This window comes from Balaenoptera ricei, chromosome 9 (assembly GCF_028023285.1).
Source record: "Balaenoptera ricei isolate mBalRic1 chromosome 9, mBalRic1.hap2, whole genome shotgun sequence".
Taxonomy (NCBI): Eukaryota; Metazoa; Chordata; class Mammalia; order Artiodactyla; family Balaenopteridae; genus Balaenoptera; species Balaenoptera ricei.
This window is the reverse complement of record NC_082647.1, coordinates 18138253-18157917: the sequence shown is the minus strand read 5'-3', so window position 1 is coordinate 18157917 and position 19665 is coordinate 18138253. Positions and strand designations below refer to the sequence as shown.

The following is a 19665-nucleotide window of genomic DNA, read 5'->3' as shown; positions in this document are numbered from 1 at the left end:
TATACCACCCAGAAATAACCTTTAACATTTCTTCAAGTCTTTTCTCTGTCTTTAACTAGATAAATGATTATCAGTACACATAAGATGTATATCTCTCATAATTATGAATTATGTTGGTCACTATTACGATAGTGAGAAGCTCAAAACAACTTAAATGTCCTTTAATAGGAAATGGTTAAACTAGAATATATTATGTACTCTAGAATATGGAATACTAAGTGATATTTTTCTAAAAGTGCTATTGTGGAAATGTGTTTATTGAAATGGAATGATATTTATAATGTATTGTGTATGTTTAAAAAGGAGGGAGAGGAGTTTTTTTTACCACATTAAAATTTTTTTCAATAATTTAAAAAGGGAGGGAGGGTGCAAAATTGTGTTTATGGTAATACCCTTTTTTTGGTGTGAAAAATAAATTTTACGTACCAGGCACTGAGCTAAGCACTTTACATACATTATCTAATTTAATTGTCATGGCTTTGGTAAAATTTTAAAAAATTTCCTCTTCACAGAAACACGAGGGACTTCCCTGGTGGCACAGTGGTTAAGAATCCGCCTGCCAGGGGCTTCCCCGGTGGCGCAGTGGTTGAGAATCTGCCTGCCAATGCAGGGGACACGGGTTTGAGCCCTGGTCTGGGAAGATCCCACATGCCGCGGAGCAACTGGGCCCGTGAGCCACAATTACTGAGCCTGCGCATCTGGAGCCTGTGCTCCGCAACAAGAGAGGCCGCGATAGTGAGAGGTCCGCGCACCCCGATGAAGAGTGGCCCCCGTTTGCCACAACTAGAGAAAGCCCTCACACAGAAACGAAGACCCAACACAGCCATAAATAAATAAATAAATTAAATAAAATAAAAAAAAAGAATCCGCCTGCCAATGCAGGGGACACAGGTTTGATCCCTGGTCGGGGAAGATCCCACATGCCGCAGAGCAACTAAGCCCATGCGCCACAACTACTGAAGCCCGCGTGCCCTAGAGCCCGTGTGCTGCAACTACTGAAGCCTATGCCCCTAGAGCCCGTGCTCCACAACGAGAGAAGCCACCGCAATGAGAAGCCTGTGCACCACAACGAAGAGTAGCCCTTGCTCACCACAACTAGAGAAAGCCTGTGCATAGCAAAAAAACCCAACACAGCCAAAAATAAATAAATAAAATTTTTTAAAAAAATGAAGAGCAGAGAAGATATTTGAAAAAAACCAAAAAAAACCACATGAGGACTCCAAGATAACATTAATGCAAAAATTGTCAGGGGTAGAAAGGAGAGGGAGAATTAAGTCTCCCCTAGGTAAGGCAATACAGCCTGGGCACCCAGGAACTTGGAGAGGATGAGCCCCCAGAAGGGGTTCGGGGTTGGGACATGTGGAGCATGAGGGGCTTCTGGGGAAGAGGTCAACAGTTGGGGACAGAGACATCTGGAGCTTGAGCTGCTGGAATCCAACCTCACCTGTGTCATCATTTTGATGTTCCCTTTTGGAGTCAATCCAATGATTAGGCAAAGGGTGATGTCACAGGGATTTTCTTTGAAATAGTTCAGAATGGGGAGCAGAGCCTCAGGAATATCGAATGGGATTGATGAATTCTTGAACTTAAAAGGGTCGCTCTGTTGTGAGAAACCCTGGGTACCTTCAGAGCCCCAACTCCTTCACTATTGGACAAAGATCACTTAGTATTCATCTTTTTACTGAGCTTCCTACCCCAAGCACGTAAGAACCTGCTACCCTGTAGGAAAGCACGTCCCGCACCTTCTGTGTAGTTAACTACCCAACCTAAATCCAGAGGAAGCAGCAGCACCAGGCCCCTCTTTGGGACACATCATCCCCTCTCCCTCCTCTGATGTGACTGATTACCAGGTCACTCTTCTACTGCCAACAGCCACCACTGTTTCTGTTCCAGCCAGAACTCTGATGGCACATCTGGTGGCCTAGTTTTCAATGGGGCAGGGGCAAGATGGCTGCAGACCTCTGGCGATGGGCATGGACTTTCTGCAGAACCAGTAACAGATGCAGAGCCAGGACAGATCAGGGCTCAGCCGCAGGGAGGTCCACGGAAGAAAAGGACAAATGCCAGGCAGGCTGATTCAGGCAAGACTATACAGAAGCCAGATTTGAATGCACTTTGGGCAGAAGTACTTGCTCCACACATGAGACTTTCCCAGGAAAATGAAAAGGGAGATATACCACTCGAAACCACTCCAGAAAAAGAAATTCCCAGGTAAAAGTCATGAATAATTCCAGAGATGGAGTTAAGACCCAGAATTACACATAGTCAATAATAATTTCCTCTAGTGACTGCATTTAAACTTAATGCTTTCTTTTGAAACGGATAATGAAGTACGACCTTATATAAATTTTGGAACTGAGCGCTTAAGTGAGGAAGGCCCTTGGGGGACACACCCAAGACCCCTAAATTCACACCAGGGAGGCAGCCGCCCCTCCGCCAAGGATTGCAGCTGCCCACCCCACAATGGACACTATGCTCTTTAGCTCTTATTAGGGAAGCTGTTATTGCCTCTCATCATTCCCTTTGACTATTTAAGACGGTTTTAATCATTAAGGTCTGAAATCTCATTGCTGCACCGCATTTTTGTTTGCAGTCTAGAAAAGTACATAATTAAATACTGGTTATCAGATAACCAATAATCAAATCTACTTGGTCTTTGATTCACAGGCTATCAGCTAGTTTTATAATCTCTAATGTCGTAGGTAGTTACTGTATTCATTAGCCTCTGAGCAGGAAGTCCATTTCCATGAGTGGACCCAAACTCAAGTGTATTCCTGTCCCCACCTTAGTTTAAGGACATTAGCATGGTTCTATTTCCTAATTTTATTTCCCTCTTTCTTTGTATGTTTAATTAGGCTATAGATTCTTTGAACTCTAGCTCCTGATTTGTTGTGTCTCTCACAGGGTTTACCAGAAGGCTAGGCCCACAGGCACTCTCAGTACTGAGATTCCAGTAGGAATATGGTACTATATCATCTTTTCTGTCAGCATCATAGGTGTCCACAATATTAGAGATGGAAGGGACTTACAGATATAACATACTTCAACTCCCTCATGTTACAGATGAGAACACTGAGACCTAGAGAGGGTGAATGGCTTGTGCAGGTTCCCACAGCACAGAAGCCAGGACTAGAATTCAGGCCCCCAGTTTCCAAGATCAGTGTTTTTCCATAATTATAGTGAACACCATCTCAGTTTAAGAGGAGGTGCTTCCCCATCTAGAAGAGCCTTGTGTTTGTAACTCTCCATGGCGCAGCCCGTGGGGGGGCGGGGGGGCGGGCTCCTGGGTATCCAGGCAGGTGGCTGCAAGGCCTCTCTGATGCTACCGCAGCATCTGACACTCCAGGGACTGATCCTGGAAAAGTGGGAGGGGTCCCAGATTTTAGGGGCCTAAGAGACCAGACCAAACCCTACACCTCTTTGAGCCCTTGGTGGAGGATTTAGAAGAAATCTTGGCTCTCAGAGATGGTGACAGAAGGAGGAAGAGAAATAACCTGACAAAGATGCAGGCACTAATCCCCTCTCCTCAACAGAAAATGCGAGAACTTAAGCGTTGGCATATCTCCTGGAAATGACTTGCAAAAGAAGCACTTTGGAAAGTGCCTTTGATTTGGTTTAGGCAAGAAGACCACACAAGGAATGAATATCCTCTGGATGCTGTCTACAGACAGCCTATCCTGGAAATAATTGGCTACCTTGTATCAGCCTTCGCCTGTGTGGTTTGATTCAGAAAATTGATAAAGAATAAATAAATGATAAAGAGTAAATCCTAAGAGTTTTCATCACAAGAAAAAATTTTTTTTCTGTTTCTTTAATTTTGTATCTATATGAGATGATGGATTTTCACTTAATTTATTGTGCTAATCATTTCTTGATTTATGTAAGTCAGATCATTATGCCGTACACTTATACAGTGCTGTCAATTACATCTCAATGAAACTGGAAGGAAAAAAAAAGAATAAATGGACATTAATTTTTCCTGTCAAGTCATTTTCTCTTAAGACAGGTCAGGCAGAAGCACATCGTAGGGAATGTTTTTCATTTTCCTCTGCAACTCCAGGGCTGAGCACAGACCTGGCACAGATTAGGTCAAAGCAGATTTATCAGTGAAGGGCCCCTTCTTGCACTGCTCCTTCTGAAGTCCAGGGAGGAGGCCCCACAATGTGTTCACTAGCCATATGCCTTGTAATTTGCAAAAGTAAAAGGTTTCAGGCATAATTGTCTGTAGCTATTTGTGTTACTTTAATCAAGAATCCTGGCTAATGTAGACAGTAAGTGTTGGAGCTAGGACTTGAACCCAGGCTCTTAGTTCTGGTCCTGTGCTCCCTCTATCATGCCACTCATGTAACTCATCTCAGGCTACAAGCCAAGCAAACCTTGCTGCTACCCTGGCAGGTAAAAGTCAGAATCCAGGGCTTGCCTGGTGGTGCACTGGTTAAGAATCCACCTGCCAATGCAGGGGACACGGTTCGAGCCCTGGTCTGGGAAGATCTCCCGTGCCGCAGAGCAACTAAGCCCGTGTGACACAACTACTGAGCTTGCGCTCTAGAGCCCACGACTGAGCCCATGAGCGTACAGCACATTCTCCACAACAAGAGAAGCCACCGCAATGAGAGGCCTGTGCACAGCAACAAAGAGTAGCCCCCACTCACCACAACTAGAGAAAGCCCACAAGCAGCAGTGAAGACCCAATGCAGCCAAACATAAACAAATTAAAAAAAAAAAAAAAGTCAAAATCCATGGGGAGGAGTTTTACCTACCTGACTCCTAAAAATACTTGCAGGAGAGTGCAAATGCCAGAGACGAAGAAAATGGTGCTGATGAGGTAGCTCTGGGTCAGGGGGTCATGCTGCAAACACAGGTCCTTGGCCAGGATGAGTGGAACTGCCACGAGTCCCCCCAGGGCCGTGAGGAAGTGCTGTGGGCAGAGCAGAGAGAGAAGATGGGCTTGGAGATGCTGTAGCTGCCTACTCCATCTTCATTCCTATTCCTACTGCCAGAGGCAAGAGCTCCACCTCTGGTCTCAGAGGAGCCTGGCCTTGAGTGACAGGCAGCGAGATCCAGGCAAACAGTGGGAACTAGGAAGGCCTGGCAGCAAGAAGCAGGGACCTAGCCAGAAGGTCTGGAGTTCAAAGGCAGGACCCTACTGCCAAGAACTGATGTTCTAGGTAAGAAATCAAGGCAGGGACACAGCACAGGAGGATATAACATGAACCAAGGAGGGGGCCTTAAGAACAAGAACAAGGCAAGAGGCTCATTATTAAAATAAGGCACAAGGTGAGGGCAAGACCATTGACCAGGAAGGCCCGAGCACATTCTCCAAGATAGATCATATGTTAGGCCACAAAACAGCCTTAGCAAATTTAAGAAGACTGAAACCATACCAAGAATCTTTTCTGTCTGCAATGGTATGAAAGTAGAAATCAATAACAGGAGGAAAACTGGACACAAGTTTGTGGAACTTAAGCATCACACTTCTGAACAACCAATGGGTCAAAGAAGAAATCAAAAGGGAAATCAAAAAATATCTTAAGACAACTGAAAATGGAAACAAAACATACCAAAACTAATGGGATGCAGCAAAAGCAGTTCTAAGGGGAAAGTTTATAGCAATAAATGCCTACATTAAGAAAAAAGAAAGATCTCAAATAAACAACCTAACTTAATTCCTCAAGGAAGTAGAAAAGGAAGAACAACGTCCAAAGTTAGAAGAAAGGAAAAAACAATGATCAAAGCAGAAATAAATGAAATGAAAAACAATAGAAAAAATTCAGCAAAACTAGAGCTGGTTTTTTAAGATAAACAAACACTTAGCTAAACTCAGAAAAAAGGAGAGAAGACACAAATAAAATTAGAAATGATACAAAAGAAATACAAAGTACCATAAAACACTAGTACGAACAGTTACACACCAACAAATTGGATAACCTAGAAGAAATGGATAAATTACTAGAAACACACAACTTACCAAGACTGAATCATGAAGAAATAGAAAATCTGTACAGACCAATAAGTAGTGAGGAGACTGAAACAGTAATCAAAACTTTCCAATGAAGAAAAGCCCAGGACCAGATGGTTTCGCCAGTGAATTCTATCAAACATCTAAAGAAGAATTAGCACCAAGCCTTCCCAAACTATTCCAAAAAACTGAAGAGGAGGAAACACTCCCAAACTCATTTTACAAGGCCAGCATAAACCCTGATACCAAAGCCAGATAAGGACACTACAAGAAAAGAAAACTACGGGCCAATATCCTTCATGGATATAGATGTAAAAATTCTCAACAAAACACTAGCAAACTGAATTCAACAGTACATTAAAAGGGTCATACACCATGATCAAGTGGGATTTTATCCCTGGATGCAAGAATGGTCAATATACACAAATTAAAAAATATGATACACCACATTAATTAAATGAAAGACAAAAACCATATGATCATCTCAATAGATGCAGAAAAAGCATTTGACAAAATTCAACATCCTTTCATGATAAAAATATCTACATTATCCATTTTATTGGCTCATAATAATATTTTAAAAAATAGTATGACATTTGCTCTTCTTATTTTGTAGAAAAGCACAAAGAAGTTAACAAAAAAGTGTATCCCATCCCTGGTACCCCACATTGAACTGTTTGTAAAATTAAAAGAAACACATCTATGAGATTAGAAAATTCAAGCTACAAAAAAAAAAGATCACATTATACACAGTTATTTACTTGGCTTTTTTCACTTAATATATATTGGTGGTCATTTTTTAACTGCAAGGTAGATACATCTTTCTCTTTCTAACAGCTACATAAAAAAATTACTTGTTAGGATGTGCCACGGTTCTCTAAGATGGATATTTTGGGGGTGTTTCTAGGGTTTTGTTTGTTTGTTGTGATTTTACTATTACCAAAAGAAGAACATCTTTGTACTTACCTTAATGAGTCTTGCCACCATGTCTATAGAGAAATCCCTTTTTTTCTTTTTTTTTAATTTGGCCGCGCCACACGGCTTGCAGGATCTTAGTTCCCTGACCAGGGATTGAACCCCGCCCTCAGCAGTGAAAGCACAGAGTCCTAACCACTGGACCACTGGAGTATTCCCTACAGGGAAATTCTTATGCGTTAGGGACTGGGTTAAACAATATATATGTTTTACAAGTTCATAGAAAAGTTGCACCAAATAACATTCCAACAAAAGTGTTTGAGAGTGCTTGTTTCCCAATATTCCCCAAGCACTGGTTGTCAAACATCGTAGTTGTTGCCAAACAAATTATAATTGGTAACTTGAAAAAAAACCCAACACCACAATGGCCCAGTTGGTGTCCTTGACGTGACCTATTAGCTCAGCATGGGGGAGAATCCTCCCCTAACTCCACGCCCCACCCCCAAACTCCTTGAGAGAAAGAGAGACTGGAGGAGCCTTGAGCCCCCTGGAGGTCAACAACATGGAAGCCAAGAATATCAGCAATTTGACCTGAGTGTGTGTTCATGTGCCTTTTGAGGCAGCGCTTCTTCGGACCCAGTGCTTATGGGTGGCATTACCTGGACCCCCAAGAAGATGCAGAGATACCATGGTGGTATATCCAGGATGCTATAAGCCAGGTGGCTACTGCTGAGACCCCTAGGCTGGCCATCCTTCTTCCTGCCTTGGCCACCTTCATGGGAGTTGAGTACACCATCACCTCTCTGCTGAGAACAAGAGAAGAACACATTTGAGCATTTCAAGAGGAATCAAGTGGACTTTTGATGCCGAAACCTCGGCCTCTGTGCACCGGTACTGAATCAAATCTCAGAGACAGAGTTTCGGGTGAATTAGAAAAGAATAACTTTATTATTTTGCTAGGCAAAGGGGGACACAGTGGGCTCCTGTCCTCAAAACCTGTGTGTCCCAACCTGGGAGGATTTGGTGAGGAGTTTTATAGCAATGGTTCAAAGGTGGATTTGCTGATAAGATTAGGATGTGTGCAGGGCCTGCACTCCTTTAATCTGATCTCAGGTAATCTGATGAATTTCTGTGGTTCTTTTAATCTGGCCTCAGGTGATCTTCTTGAGGAGCTTCTCTGGTTCCTTTAATCTGGAATGAAGAATGCTGACATCTTCCATTTATTGGGGGTTTTAGTTCTATAAAGAGCTCAAAAGATATAGTTACGTGTATCCCTTGAGGCTGAACCAGGACCCTGTCCCAAGGCTGCACTATGGTTTCTTGGCGGCTCCTCCCGTGTCTCTGCATCCCCTCCCTTCCTTGATTAGCAACTGTTTGAACCTGCCCTTTGGGACTCAGGGAAGGTCATGGAAGCTGGAGTCTGCTCCCTACAAACAAGGAACGGGAAACACGGAAGGGCTTCCGTGCCCAGGAGCCCACTGGGGTCCTGCTCAGTTTCACTTCCTGATTTCAACCAGACAGATGGACAGCTTTCCAGAGGCAAGAGCGATGGGATAGAGATAACTGCTGGCTTGCTTGGGATTTCTAGGTCAAAAGACCAGTGATTTTCTATATTATACATCTGTAGCAAGACCTCCACATGCAGTCTGGGGCCAATCCAGAGAGGTGGGTGCCTTGCCTGAAGCCCTGGCAGAGAAGAAACTTTGTGGAGGAGGGAATGGGGGTCAACTCCACGGTCAGGAAATGGGCAGGTAAATGGGGATTCTGGCCCAGAACGGTGTAGCTGCCCTCGCATATGCTCCTACAGGCCAGCCTTGCGCCAAAGCCCTCATCACAGCATGTTTATTATAATGGATGGACTGTTTCCTTATCCATCTCTTCTGCTGGGGTGTGAGTTCCTAGAATGCATTCACTGTGCCTTATTCTTTTTGTCCCAGCTTCTAGAACAGTCTGTGTGCTCAGTCTGAACAGTCTGAGTGTATGGATGAATGAATGGATATAACACAAATGTAAATAAGTGCAGGGCATACAGAATGCTCTAGGGTCAATAGCCAAGTTACATTCCTACCAGTTTACCACCCCCCCAATTAACTTTGAATCGTAAACCTTCTCCTCCAACTTATTGGCTATATAGTTTACCAAACTTGGGCAAATTACTAATATTTTTAAGCCTCATTTTTCTGATCTATATAACAGAAATGTCAATAACACCTACTTTGTAGTTGAGGCAGTCCTCCTCCCCCATGGGGTAGAGCACTGGCAAATCTGATCCTAATTCCTTCCCAGTACTCGGGGCCCACATCACTGGCGATGGAGAAAATGGCCCAGCGCACTGAGCCTCCAGGCAGTCGGAGGAGCCCGGGGCCGTGGTCAGGCTTGCTGATAGTGGGTGGACTGAGCCGGCCACAGCACAGCTCTGCAGAGTCACATTGTTCCTGGGCCTCAGAACAGCGTTTGCTCGTTAACCTTCTAGCATTTAGTTTCTGAAACTTAAATGTAAGGATTTTGTCTCTACCCATCTATTTAGCAATGCCTGGAAACAAGCATCCCACAACTGTTCCAGGAAGCATTCCCTGACTTCACTCCACCCCGGCCTCAGACTAGACGAGGCCTTCCCTCCTCAGAGGCATGTTTACTACAGCCCAGAACACACCTCACTACCATCATATGTTTTCTTGTCCAAAAGGCCATAAAGTCCCCAAACTTCTCTTCTCCATCTCCAGCACAGAGTTAGTGCTCATACCACTCTCTGTTGAGCTATAAACTAAATGAACCCACGTATAAAGTAATGACCATAAAGAATTTTTCTCACGGATTTTTAAAAATAAATACTTAACTGGTTAGAATTCTTTGGAAACAACACGCTGATCTTATTTAGACTCCTGAAAAGAAGGAGGCACTGATGCTACTTGGTACTTGGGTCGCACAAGAAGGACGGGTGGCTCTGCCTACGGAGGTCAAGGCCAAGCCAAAGATGGCCGGGAGGCTGCTGGAGGGAAGTCTGGAGCACTTATCGCGAGGTTTAGTGAAGGTGTGGCACGGTCAGTGAGCACGACAGCGAGAGCGGGAGAACAGGCTGAGGAAAAGAGGAGGGGCAGAAGGAAAGAGCAGCTGGCTGATTGGCTGGTTGGTTGATTGATGCTGGGTAGGCTACACAGGACAGCAGAGCGCGCCGTTTGGAGTGGGGGAGACGTGGTCTGTCATTCCCCTGCTTGGCAGCCATAAGCACTTCACTTCCCCTCTCCCAGCCTCGGTGTCCCCTTCTAACTCTGGGATGGTTGCAAAAATAACGGAAGTCTGTGTGGCTGCCTGTTACGTGCGCCGGTGATTGAGCTCACCGGGCTGGGCACGTACAGCTGCCAGCAAACACCTCATACCTTCTCCCAGGACCTCTTGGAATTCTCAGAAAGGTGATGGGGAGGGAAACACTGACTGAGGGAAAAGTTAGTTTGGGGTCTTTTTTTTTTTTTTTTCCTGTTAAGAGTCAATGACTCAAAGAGTGTTCTCAGCCTGATGACCTCTGAATATTCTAAGTTCTGTCTAGATATCAACTTGGACCATCTGAAGGTTATGGAAACCACTTCTGTAATCGCTTTAAAACAGTTTTCTGGGAAATTGACTTTGTATGAGGCCCCACATGAAAAAAAAATTAGAACTGAGAGTGGGGAAAAACTTGTCTTCGTTGAGAACGGCTGGTTCTTCGCTTTCGATAAGAGCATGAGACTTCTGTGAAACCCGTCAGTCATGGCTGGTAGAAAGCATAGGGCCTGATCAAAATATATCTTTTGTTGTAAACTACCTTACGCCACTTATGCAAAGCACTGGGACAAAAAATAAAATAAGCAGGTACACAGTGTACCTGAGACTCCTGTGTGTCAGAGATGAGTCACTAGCATATTAAAGACACACATAGAAACAAGTGACATCCCAGAGATATTTTAGAGCAGGGGCTTCTCAGATGGAGGTGGAAGAAGTCCCATCTCAGGGCACATCCGGATACGGGAAGCACCTTTATCCCAGGAGAATCCCTGGGGGGGAAAATTCTGTGACTCTTAGAGCAGCAGAAGAATGCCTACAAATCCCTTTTTGAAGGAAGAATGAACTCTTAACGAAGCTTCCCTGCCAGTGAGCACTGGTGTGAGAAGGGGGGCCATGAAGTCTCCTGGTTGGAATTGTCTATCAACTCAACACACGAGCTGTAATTTCGCCAAAAGCCTTGCTCAAAAGAGGCATTGTGCTGAGGCTTGGCATTTTATAGTGCTTTACAGTTTGCAAAGACCTTCCAATGCATCCTCTCATTTGATTCTCACAACCCAGTTGAAGGATGAGGAGACTGAGGCTCAGTGAGGCTACAATGAGGAGACTGAGGCTTGTCGGAGGTCCCCTTGTAAATGGGAGAATGGAACCCTTCTCTTCTGGTGCCGAGGGTGGTTGCTGGCAGGTGCGTCCCTGTGAGTACAGGGACGGCTCGCCAGCTCCCAGGAGCAGACCAGCAGGGCAGCAGGAGACTCTGCTGCAGACGGGGCAGCAGTGGGAAGGAGGATTCCTGGGGCGGAAGTGAACTCCTCGGCCCTCTGACTCCATCCATCCCCCATACAGCCTCCCACTCCCCGACGTGCCCCTCTAGCTTTGCTTCCTAACACTTCCATTCAGCTGACTCTAGCCAGTGGGATTGTCCATATCCCTCCAAACGTGGCCTCAATTATCCTGCCTCAGTGCCTTTGCTCACCCTGTGCTCCCTACCTGATCCCCACGACCCTGCTTCCCCTAAACCCGCCTTCAATGAGCTCAATGCCTCCTTTTCCTTCACCTCTTCTGCTTCCCCCACCTGATATGATTGTCCTCCTTGTACTCCCAACACATCTTGTCGCTCTGTTATGTAATTCACCATCTTCTCCCTTGTATCAGAAATATTTTTTTATACCCCGCTTTCCCCTAGCTAGGCCATAAGTTTTCAGGGTGGGGAAGTTGTCTTCCCCATGTTTATATCCCTAGACGATTCTAGCAAAGCAATATGCACTTGAAAACCAAAAACATCTCAGAAAACGGCCTCTTAATCTGGGTGCTGAAACTGAGGCTTTGAAGAAAATGACAAGACAGGCCACTGAAAAAAAGTCAGATATGTGTCCAGACTCCTCCACTCCCCACTGGCCTCAGGTGAGCTGAAGAGGTGGAAAACATCACAGCCTTCAGAAAATGGAGTCTTCAACTTATCTCCCAAGATTTTTTTTTTTTTTTTGGCTTCCATAAGGTAGTGGCAGAAGTGTTTAAAAAAAAAAAAAAGGCCCCAAATGGAGTCACTTATGCTAAGCCCCATGTCAGCAAACCAAGACTTAATATCTAACCTAACTGCAGTTTCAGTCTCTCCCAGGAATGTAACCTTTAACCAGTCAGTCTGGAATTATCTGTTCAGCACTAGCGAGCTGATCTGCCTGGTAGACACCTGCTTTCAGGAAAGTGACCTCGCCAGAAACAATCCACTCTTTGATAGAATAACTTCCTTGCCCTGCCTCCTTCTGCCAATAAAACTCTTCCATTTTGTACAGCTCCTCAAAGCTCCTTTCTATCTGCTATGATGGGATGCTGCCTGTTTCATGAATCATTGAATAAAGTCAATTAGAGCTTTAAATTTACTCCGTTGAATTTTGTTTTTTAACAGAAGGAATTCTGAGGAGAAGAGAGGAGATTTCTCTCAGGTGTCTTCCACAATATTCCAGAAGAGATAGTCAGGGTCTCTTTACCAGAAGGCTGACCAGCAGTGGGCAGGGTCTGACAGCCTGGCTCCAGGCGATAGTTCGGCGGGCCCAGCCTAGGTTCGTGGGTGGCACCTGTCCCACAGACACCATGGCTGCGCCTGGTTGGGGGAGGCTCTTTCTGGCTACGATGGGCAGAGGGTCCCCACTCAGTCCCCCCTGTTGTTTTTAGGTGGCCAAAATAGGTTGGAGAGAATGGTGGGACCAGGGCTCAAGGACGAGCTACAGGGGCCTCCAGATGGGTTACTGTCACTTTACTTCTCTGGGCCTCAGTTTCCTCATCTGTAAAATGGGAACAGAGGTGCATGCTTCATTGGCTTGAAGGTAGAAAATAAAGTACATAAAGTGCCTGGGGCATACTGGTTATTCAGTAAATGTTAGTTCTCTCTCTCTCTCTCTCTCTCTCTCTCTCTGCTTCCCTCTCTCTTTCTCTTTGTTTTGCTTCAGAAAGGGCTTCTGATCAAAGAAATCATAATGCTGAGAAACCTGCAAAACAAACATTTAGATTCAACAGAGTAAAGCAAAGAGGACCTTTCAGCTCTCCCTTCTTCCTTTGTAATTCATTCATAGAGTTTAGCACCCAGGGAGGAATCTTTGCCTTTGTGAGGGTGAGGTTGGGAGGACAGCTGTAATAATCGAAAGTCTTACCTAGAACATGAGTCAATGTCCTTAGCACTAAAAATGAACCGGCATTAGGACTTCATGCTGGGACCCCCTCCAGGCGTCTTTCCTCCTTTCTGCTATCCCACCCCACCCCTTATGCTTCCCTCTCTTCTACCAGCACTCACCAAGGGCTCGGGGTGCTCACAGCTGGTGATGGCAGAGTTCATGGCCGCTTGGGGTCTTCTTTTGGCTTCCTCTCAGAACAAAAAAGAAGTGAAGTTGCTCCAGGAGAGGAAGATTAACGTCTCACCGCCTGCCAAAATAATCAGAGAAAGACGAGGATCTGGGCCAGCTCCGGGGAGGGTGGGGTCTCCAAGCCCCACCTGCCAGTCTGCAACAGACTCCCCCTCCAGCCCTCTCTGGTCACACCGCAGGGGACCAAGGTGCCTTCAGTGGCAGGGAATGTTTCACAATTTGCTAAGTATGGGTAATTGCAGAGAAGTTAATGATTCCTCTTGGTACCGAGGAAACAAATCAGGGTGCAGCCTGTTGGGATGTGGCAGGAGAGCACTTTCCGGAAGCCAGGTTGCCAGGGGCAGGAGACGAGGGGGATGAGGGTGAGGCTCTGGGCTGAACATAGAGGCTTTTCTGTTTTCTAAAGCTGATTTCTAGTGACTGGTTGAGCCGGAACGAAAGCATTGCAAAAGTAGCGCAAGTAGCCTGGCCCCTGAGATGCACTAATGCAGTCATTAGCGAGGAAAAGGTATTACTGCTGACCTGGGAGAGGCCACTAAGGCTCATGGCGGGAGCAAAGGCCTCAGGTGAGAGATGGAAGAAAAAAATGCTTCTAATCCTTGGGTGCTTGTCTCCCTAATACCCAGAGACTTCTAATAACCCCCCTTTCAGAGAGACAAGTCCAGGAAGGCATAGTCTTGCTCTTATTCTGCACAGGGCACTAAAACGCTCCTCCAAAACTCTCAATAAACCCCAGTCTATTAAGTCCAGTGCAAGCAAATACCTGCTATTCATAATGATGGAATGTTCTGGAATGGGTAGCACTGGGTCTCAAATTTCGGGAAACACACAGTGGGACACACGTATACGTTGATGGGAGTCGGCCCAAGAGGAAGCCCTGAAAAACACTACAATGAGAAGTCTGACAAGGGAGGGGACAGAGCTGACTTAGGCTGTAACAGAAAAACCAAGGTTAGAAGAAGAGAGTCAAAGGTCATTAATTACTGAATACTTAACTGTGCACTGCACTACACCTTTTTTTTTTTTTTTTATCTTACTTAATGTTCACAACAAACTAGCATTCACATCCTTATTTTACAGGATTAAAAATCCTGTAAATTCAGATTTTTTTAAGATTAAGAAATTCGGGTGTCGATGGGTTAAGCTATTTGCCCAAGATTCATAGCAAATGCAGGAGCTGAGATTCAAACCCAGACAGTCTTGTTCCACAGCCCACGGGGCTCAAGGAGATGCCCAACGGAGACAGGCAAGCGCCCTGGGTCTGAAGATGCGCAGGGTGAGGCTCAGAGGAGATGGTCCAGGGAGTGTGGCCGGAGGGGCTTCCCCGTGCTACCTGGAAAGGAAACACAGATCCTCTACAAAAGGCACCAGGGGCTCCAGGTTCACCTGAGAAGGGAAAGTGAGGCTGCTCGGCTCCAGGCGGCATGGGTCCTGCAGCTGTTGGGGTCCCCTGAGCACACTAAGTGTGCAGTTCCCAGGGCGGGTGAGGCAGGAGGTAAGGAGAGAGACCAGGTGCCAACATTCACGTGGCCAGTGAACAGCACAAGCTTCGGCTGATGCTCCAGGAAGGCCTGGCTGGGGGGTGCGGGGGTCCAAGGGGGGGCTGCCTGCCCTACCCCCAGCCCCCCTACCCTCACAGACCTGTGGGCACAGGCAAAGTTGGGGTCACGCTGGACATCTCTTTTCCCCGTCTCCTTCTAGGACGGCACGGAGGGAGGGGGCTTCTCAGACCCTGCCCTCCCCACACTGAAGGTCCTTCCTCACTCCACTTCGCCCTTCCCTCTCCCTGCCCTTCCCTCTCCCTGCCGTTTGCGGGGGTGTACAATTAAACTCCTCTGTAACGTGAGATAAAATGGTGCCGGGTTAGCTACACAGCTGAGGCAAAGCAGAAAGATGGTCTCCTGTCACCCCTTCGTTTGGTTGCCTGTACAGTGTGTTCAGAGCCTTCCTCCCTCTTTATCCTCGGCTTCTCTCTTCTGAGCCTGACACTCTTTGTCTCACACGGTTCTTTGTACAGGTCCTCCCAGCGTTCACCCTTTGGCTTGCGGTCACTGCTGCTGTCCCCACCGTGCTCAGCAGCTCGGAGGAGGAGCCAAGCCAGTCCCTTTCCTTTTCCTCCACCTTCCACGCCGTAGAAGTCACTTCCAGGGAATTCCCTAGCGGTCCAGGGGTTAGGCCGCGGCAATTTCACTGCCGAGGGCCCGGGTTTAGTCCCGGGTCAGGGAACTAAGATTCCGCAAGCCGCGCGCCTCGGCCAAAAAGAAAAAGAAGTCACTTCCACAGACTAGTCCCTCCACTCATCATTGGCCAGGCCCGGCTTTGAAACAGGAGGGAAGGGGGCAGGGCAGAACCTTTAAACAAATGACATAGCCCTTGAGGATATGACATAAACCGGCTAGAACCTACTAGGTCCAAGATGGCTGAAGATTCGACTCCCAGTAGCCTTTGAGCCGCGCTCTACGCTCATTATAATATATTAACATGCTAATGACACACCCACAGGCGCCTTGGCGGTTCTGAGGCCGACCATAAAAGGCCAAAAAGTGGGCGTGGTCCATTTCCTGGAAATCCCCGCCCCTTCTCCAAGATAGTTGAAATACTCCTCCCACTCATTAGCCTATGAAATACCCAGCCCATGAAAACTAACTGCCCCATATTTCGGGGCCTCTCGCCTTCTGAGATGGCCCACACTCTGTCTGTGGAATGTGTTTCTCCCATGGCTGCTCTCACTTTCGGAGATGACCCCATGCCCTGGGGCCACTCTTGCCTTTTGAGACTGTCCGCATTCTATGGAATGTGTATCTCTCTAAATAAATCCACTTCTTACCTATCGCTTTGTCTCTCACTGAATTCTTTCTGCACTGAGACATAAAGAACCTGAACTTCAGTAGGTCCTGAGACCAGGTGTGTGATTTTAATTAAAAGACAGTGGGTTCAAGTCCCAGTCTGGGTTTTGGCTGGGTTCAAGTCCCATCTGAGTTGTGCAGTTTCAGCTTCTGCTACCATTTCTCACCCCAAAGCCACGGTGGTACCTGCAACTCTCCCACGGCCTCAGCTGCCCCAGCTGGTGGTCCTGCTACCCCATACACACACCAGCCTGAGGTTCGCCACACACACCCAACACATTCACATGTGATTATTTATGACGCTGTGTTTCAAGTTATGGAAATCTTGTTCTAATAATTAGCTCTCGCAATGAGAGAAATTGATTTTAAGAATATGGAGTCTCTCTGGGAACCCATGATCTTTCCTCAAACACGTGAAAGAGTTAAAACTCTTCCGTTACATTTGCACACATAAACTTCTAATCCCAAATCTGAGGCAGTTCCTCAGGCCCCAGCCACTTTGGGAGGAGAAAGGCACTGGACCTCTCCATATGTAATGCATAATGGCCCCACCGAAAGCACCATCTTTGTGTGGAGTAAGCTACACAGGGAGGCTTGACCTGGACCTTTTCACCGTTGAGGTCAGCTAAATTGGCTGTTGGCTGTCATAGGAGGGAATCTGCCAAGAGACAGCCATGGGGCAAGTAACACCTGACAGCAAGAATGAAGGAGGCCAGCAGGGTTTCTCAGAAGGTCAAGCTAAACTCAGGGTGCACCTCTTGGTTTTGCCATTGAGAATCCGTTTAGCTTCCCCTCATTTTCCTCTTGGGAACTATCCTGACCCACAGCAACCAGTCCATGGGCTTCAGGCAGAGTTTACTCTGCCCCGTGGTGCCCTGCATGAGGGTGAGGGGCCAGCTGGAGCACTGCAAACTCCTGGCCACGGCCTTGGATTAGCAATGGTCATGGCAACCAACCAGAGACAATAGATGCAATGGAATTTCGCTGGGACTCTGAGGAGAGAGGCATTCTCTCTCGCTAAACCTGAACCTAAAGGATGCTGGTCTGTAGCTGCTGACAGGCATCTCATGATACATAGACCAGGTCCCAGTGATCTTTGAATCTATACATCAAGCCATACACCTCTGCTAAAAAGTCCTCTTTTTGGCTTAAACAAATTTGATTTGTGTTTTCTGTCATTTGCAACCAAACAACCAATCCACAACTTATACTTTTATCTCCAGTCCTAGACTGGTTCTAGAATAACATACAACATTTGCCAACTGTTTACCCTTCACCAACAATGATTGTTAAACTTCAAGGGCATTAAAAATAACTTAAACATCGGGCTTCCCTGGTGGCACAGTGGTTAAGAATCCGCCTGCCAGTGCAGAGGACATGGGTTCGAGCCCTGGTCCGGGAAGATCCCACATGCCGTGAAGCAACTAAGCCCATGCGCCACAACTACTGAGCCTGCGCTCTAGAGCCCGTGTGCCACAACTACTGAAGCCCGTGTACGTAGAGCCCGTGCTCTGCAACAAGAGAAGCCACTACAGTGAGAAGCCCGCGCACCGCGATGAAGAGTAGCCCCCGCTCGCCACAACTAGAGAAAGCCTGCACACAGCAACGAAGACCCAACGCAGCCAAAAATAAATAAATAAATAAATAAATAATTTTAAAAAAAACCAAAAAACAAAAACTTAAACATCGATTCCAATGCTGACGACCTCAACATATTTCTACACAACAGAATCAATTGTCTAAAATGTGACAAAAACAACCCAAGAGAGTATTGAGGAAACAATTTAAAGACTGCTTGTCTCTGAGATGCTTCATTCAAATGAAAACCTCATTCATTAATCTTATACTCTTGATGTGAAAGGCCAAGAAACCAACATTAGTCGTGGAGGCTGGGGGTTTCTAAATCTTTATAAAGCTCTGACTTGTTTTAACAGAAATTGAAGGTGTAGAATTTTAGGTTTGCATTTGCAAACTTATTTACTTCAAATTTTGATACATGCAGCTTGGGAAAGCTGCCTCAAGTGGATTGTGGCTTTTAATTTATGACCTCCTGGTCTAAATAATTCCCATACTCATGCTTAATTAAATCCCCATTTATAATGCAGGGATTGGCAAACTATGACTCATAGGCCAAACCTGGTCCATGGCCCATTTGTGTAAATAGAGTTTTCTTGGAACACATCGATGCCCATTCATTTATATATTCTCTATCGTGGCTTTTATGTAACAAGGGCAGCGTTAAATAGTTGTGACAAGCCAGAAAGCCTAAAATAATTTATTACCTGGCCCTTTATAGAAAAAGTTTGCAGATTCTTGCTCTAGGACACCAGTTCGAAAACTTTAAACGTCTTCAGCATATACTTTTTCATCTATAATTATACAATGGAGGTATGATTTAAATAAATAAATTTAAACAAAGTATAACTAAGAACTTTTAAAAAATCTTATTTTCTGGACTTCCCTGGTGGCACAGTGGTTAAGAATCTGCCTGCCAATGCAGGGGACACACGTTTGAGCCCTGGTCCAGGAAGATTCCACATGCCGCAGAGCAACTAAGCCCGCGAGCCACAACTACTGAGCCCACAGGCCACAACTACTGAAGCCCAGGCGCCTAGAGCCCGTGCTCTGCAACAAGAGTAGCCCCCGCTCGATGCAACTAGAGAAAAGCCTGCATGCAGCAACGAAGACCCAATGCAGCCAAAAATAAAATTTTTTTAAAAATCCTATTTTCTCTTCTTTTTTTATATATCGTTTTCAGATTCTTTTCCATTATAGGTTATTACAATATATTGAATATAGTTCCCTGTGCTACATAGTAGGTCCTTGTTGTTTATTTTATATACAGTAGTGTGTATCTGCCCTATTTTCTCTTCTTCAGTTGATATCAGTCTTTGCTTTTCTCTTCCAAAGCTCAACATACTACGAGCTTTCCTTTGAGTTCACTCTTCCAGAGCCCAGGTATGATTCCAGGGCTTCTTGACAGCAAGAGTCACATGTTCTGGCTTAATAGGAACATATCAGGCAATTTGCCAGTTATAATCTTTTTTCTCTGTTCTTGTGTAACTGAATGCTTCTGCTAACCCTTCAGCTTGTCTCTGTCCCTCTTTGTCCATGTCCTTCTGTTGGGCAAGCCAGGCCCAGGGAAGAATATCCAGGTGGGGTCCCAGGAGACAGGGCTGGACGCCTGGATGAGATGGTACTGACCTGGGGGCTGCTGACTGTAAAACCAAAACCTGAAAGCAGCTTTTGGAGAGTGGGGTTGAAAACCATTACTCTAACACAACCAGGCAGATTCCAAAGTTAGAAAACAGGTTGCCAAAATGTAGCTGCTGCT

At 45.9% G+C, this 19665-nt stretch overlaps 1 protein-coding gene across 4 annotated transcripts in view; it reads right to left on the bottom strand.

Moving 5' to 3' along the window:
* LOC132371776 (solute carrier family 23 member 1-like) overlaps positions 1 to 13630 on the bottom strand; it is a 58474-nt gene extending 44844 nt beyond the window's left edge. For 3 of the 4 annotated variants that reach the window (XR_009504967.1, XM_059933312.1, XM_059933314.1), the window contains exons 1-3: positions 13416 to 13630; positions 7534 to 7680; positions 4761 to 4918 (exon numbers count right to left, since the gene is read on the bottom strand). Coding sequence is in view for 3 of the 4 variants with exons in the window: in XM_059933312.1 (XP_059789295.1) it covers positions 4761 to 4918; positions 7534 to 7680; positions 13416 to 13457 (347 nt within the window). In the remaining variant the exon portion in view is untranslated. The remainder of the gene's footprint in view (positions 1 to 4760; positions 4919 to 7533; positions 7681 to 13415) is intronic. The other variant, XM_059933313.1, reaches the window with a different exon arrangement.
* Positions 13631 to 19665: the final 6035 nt, after the last annotated feature.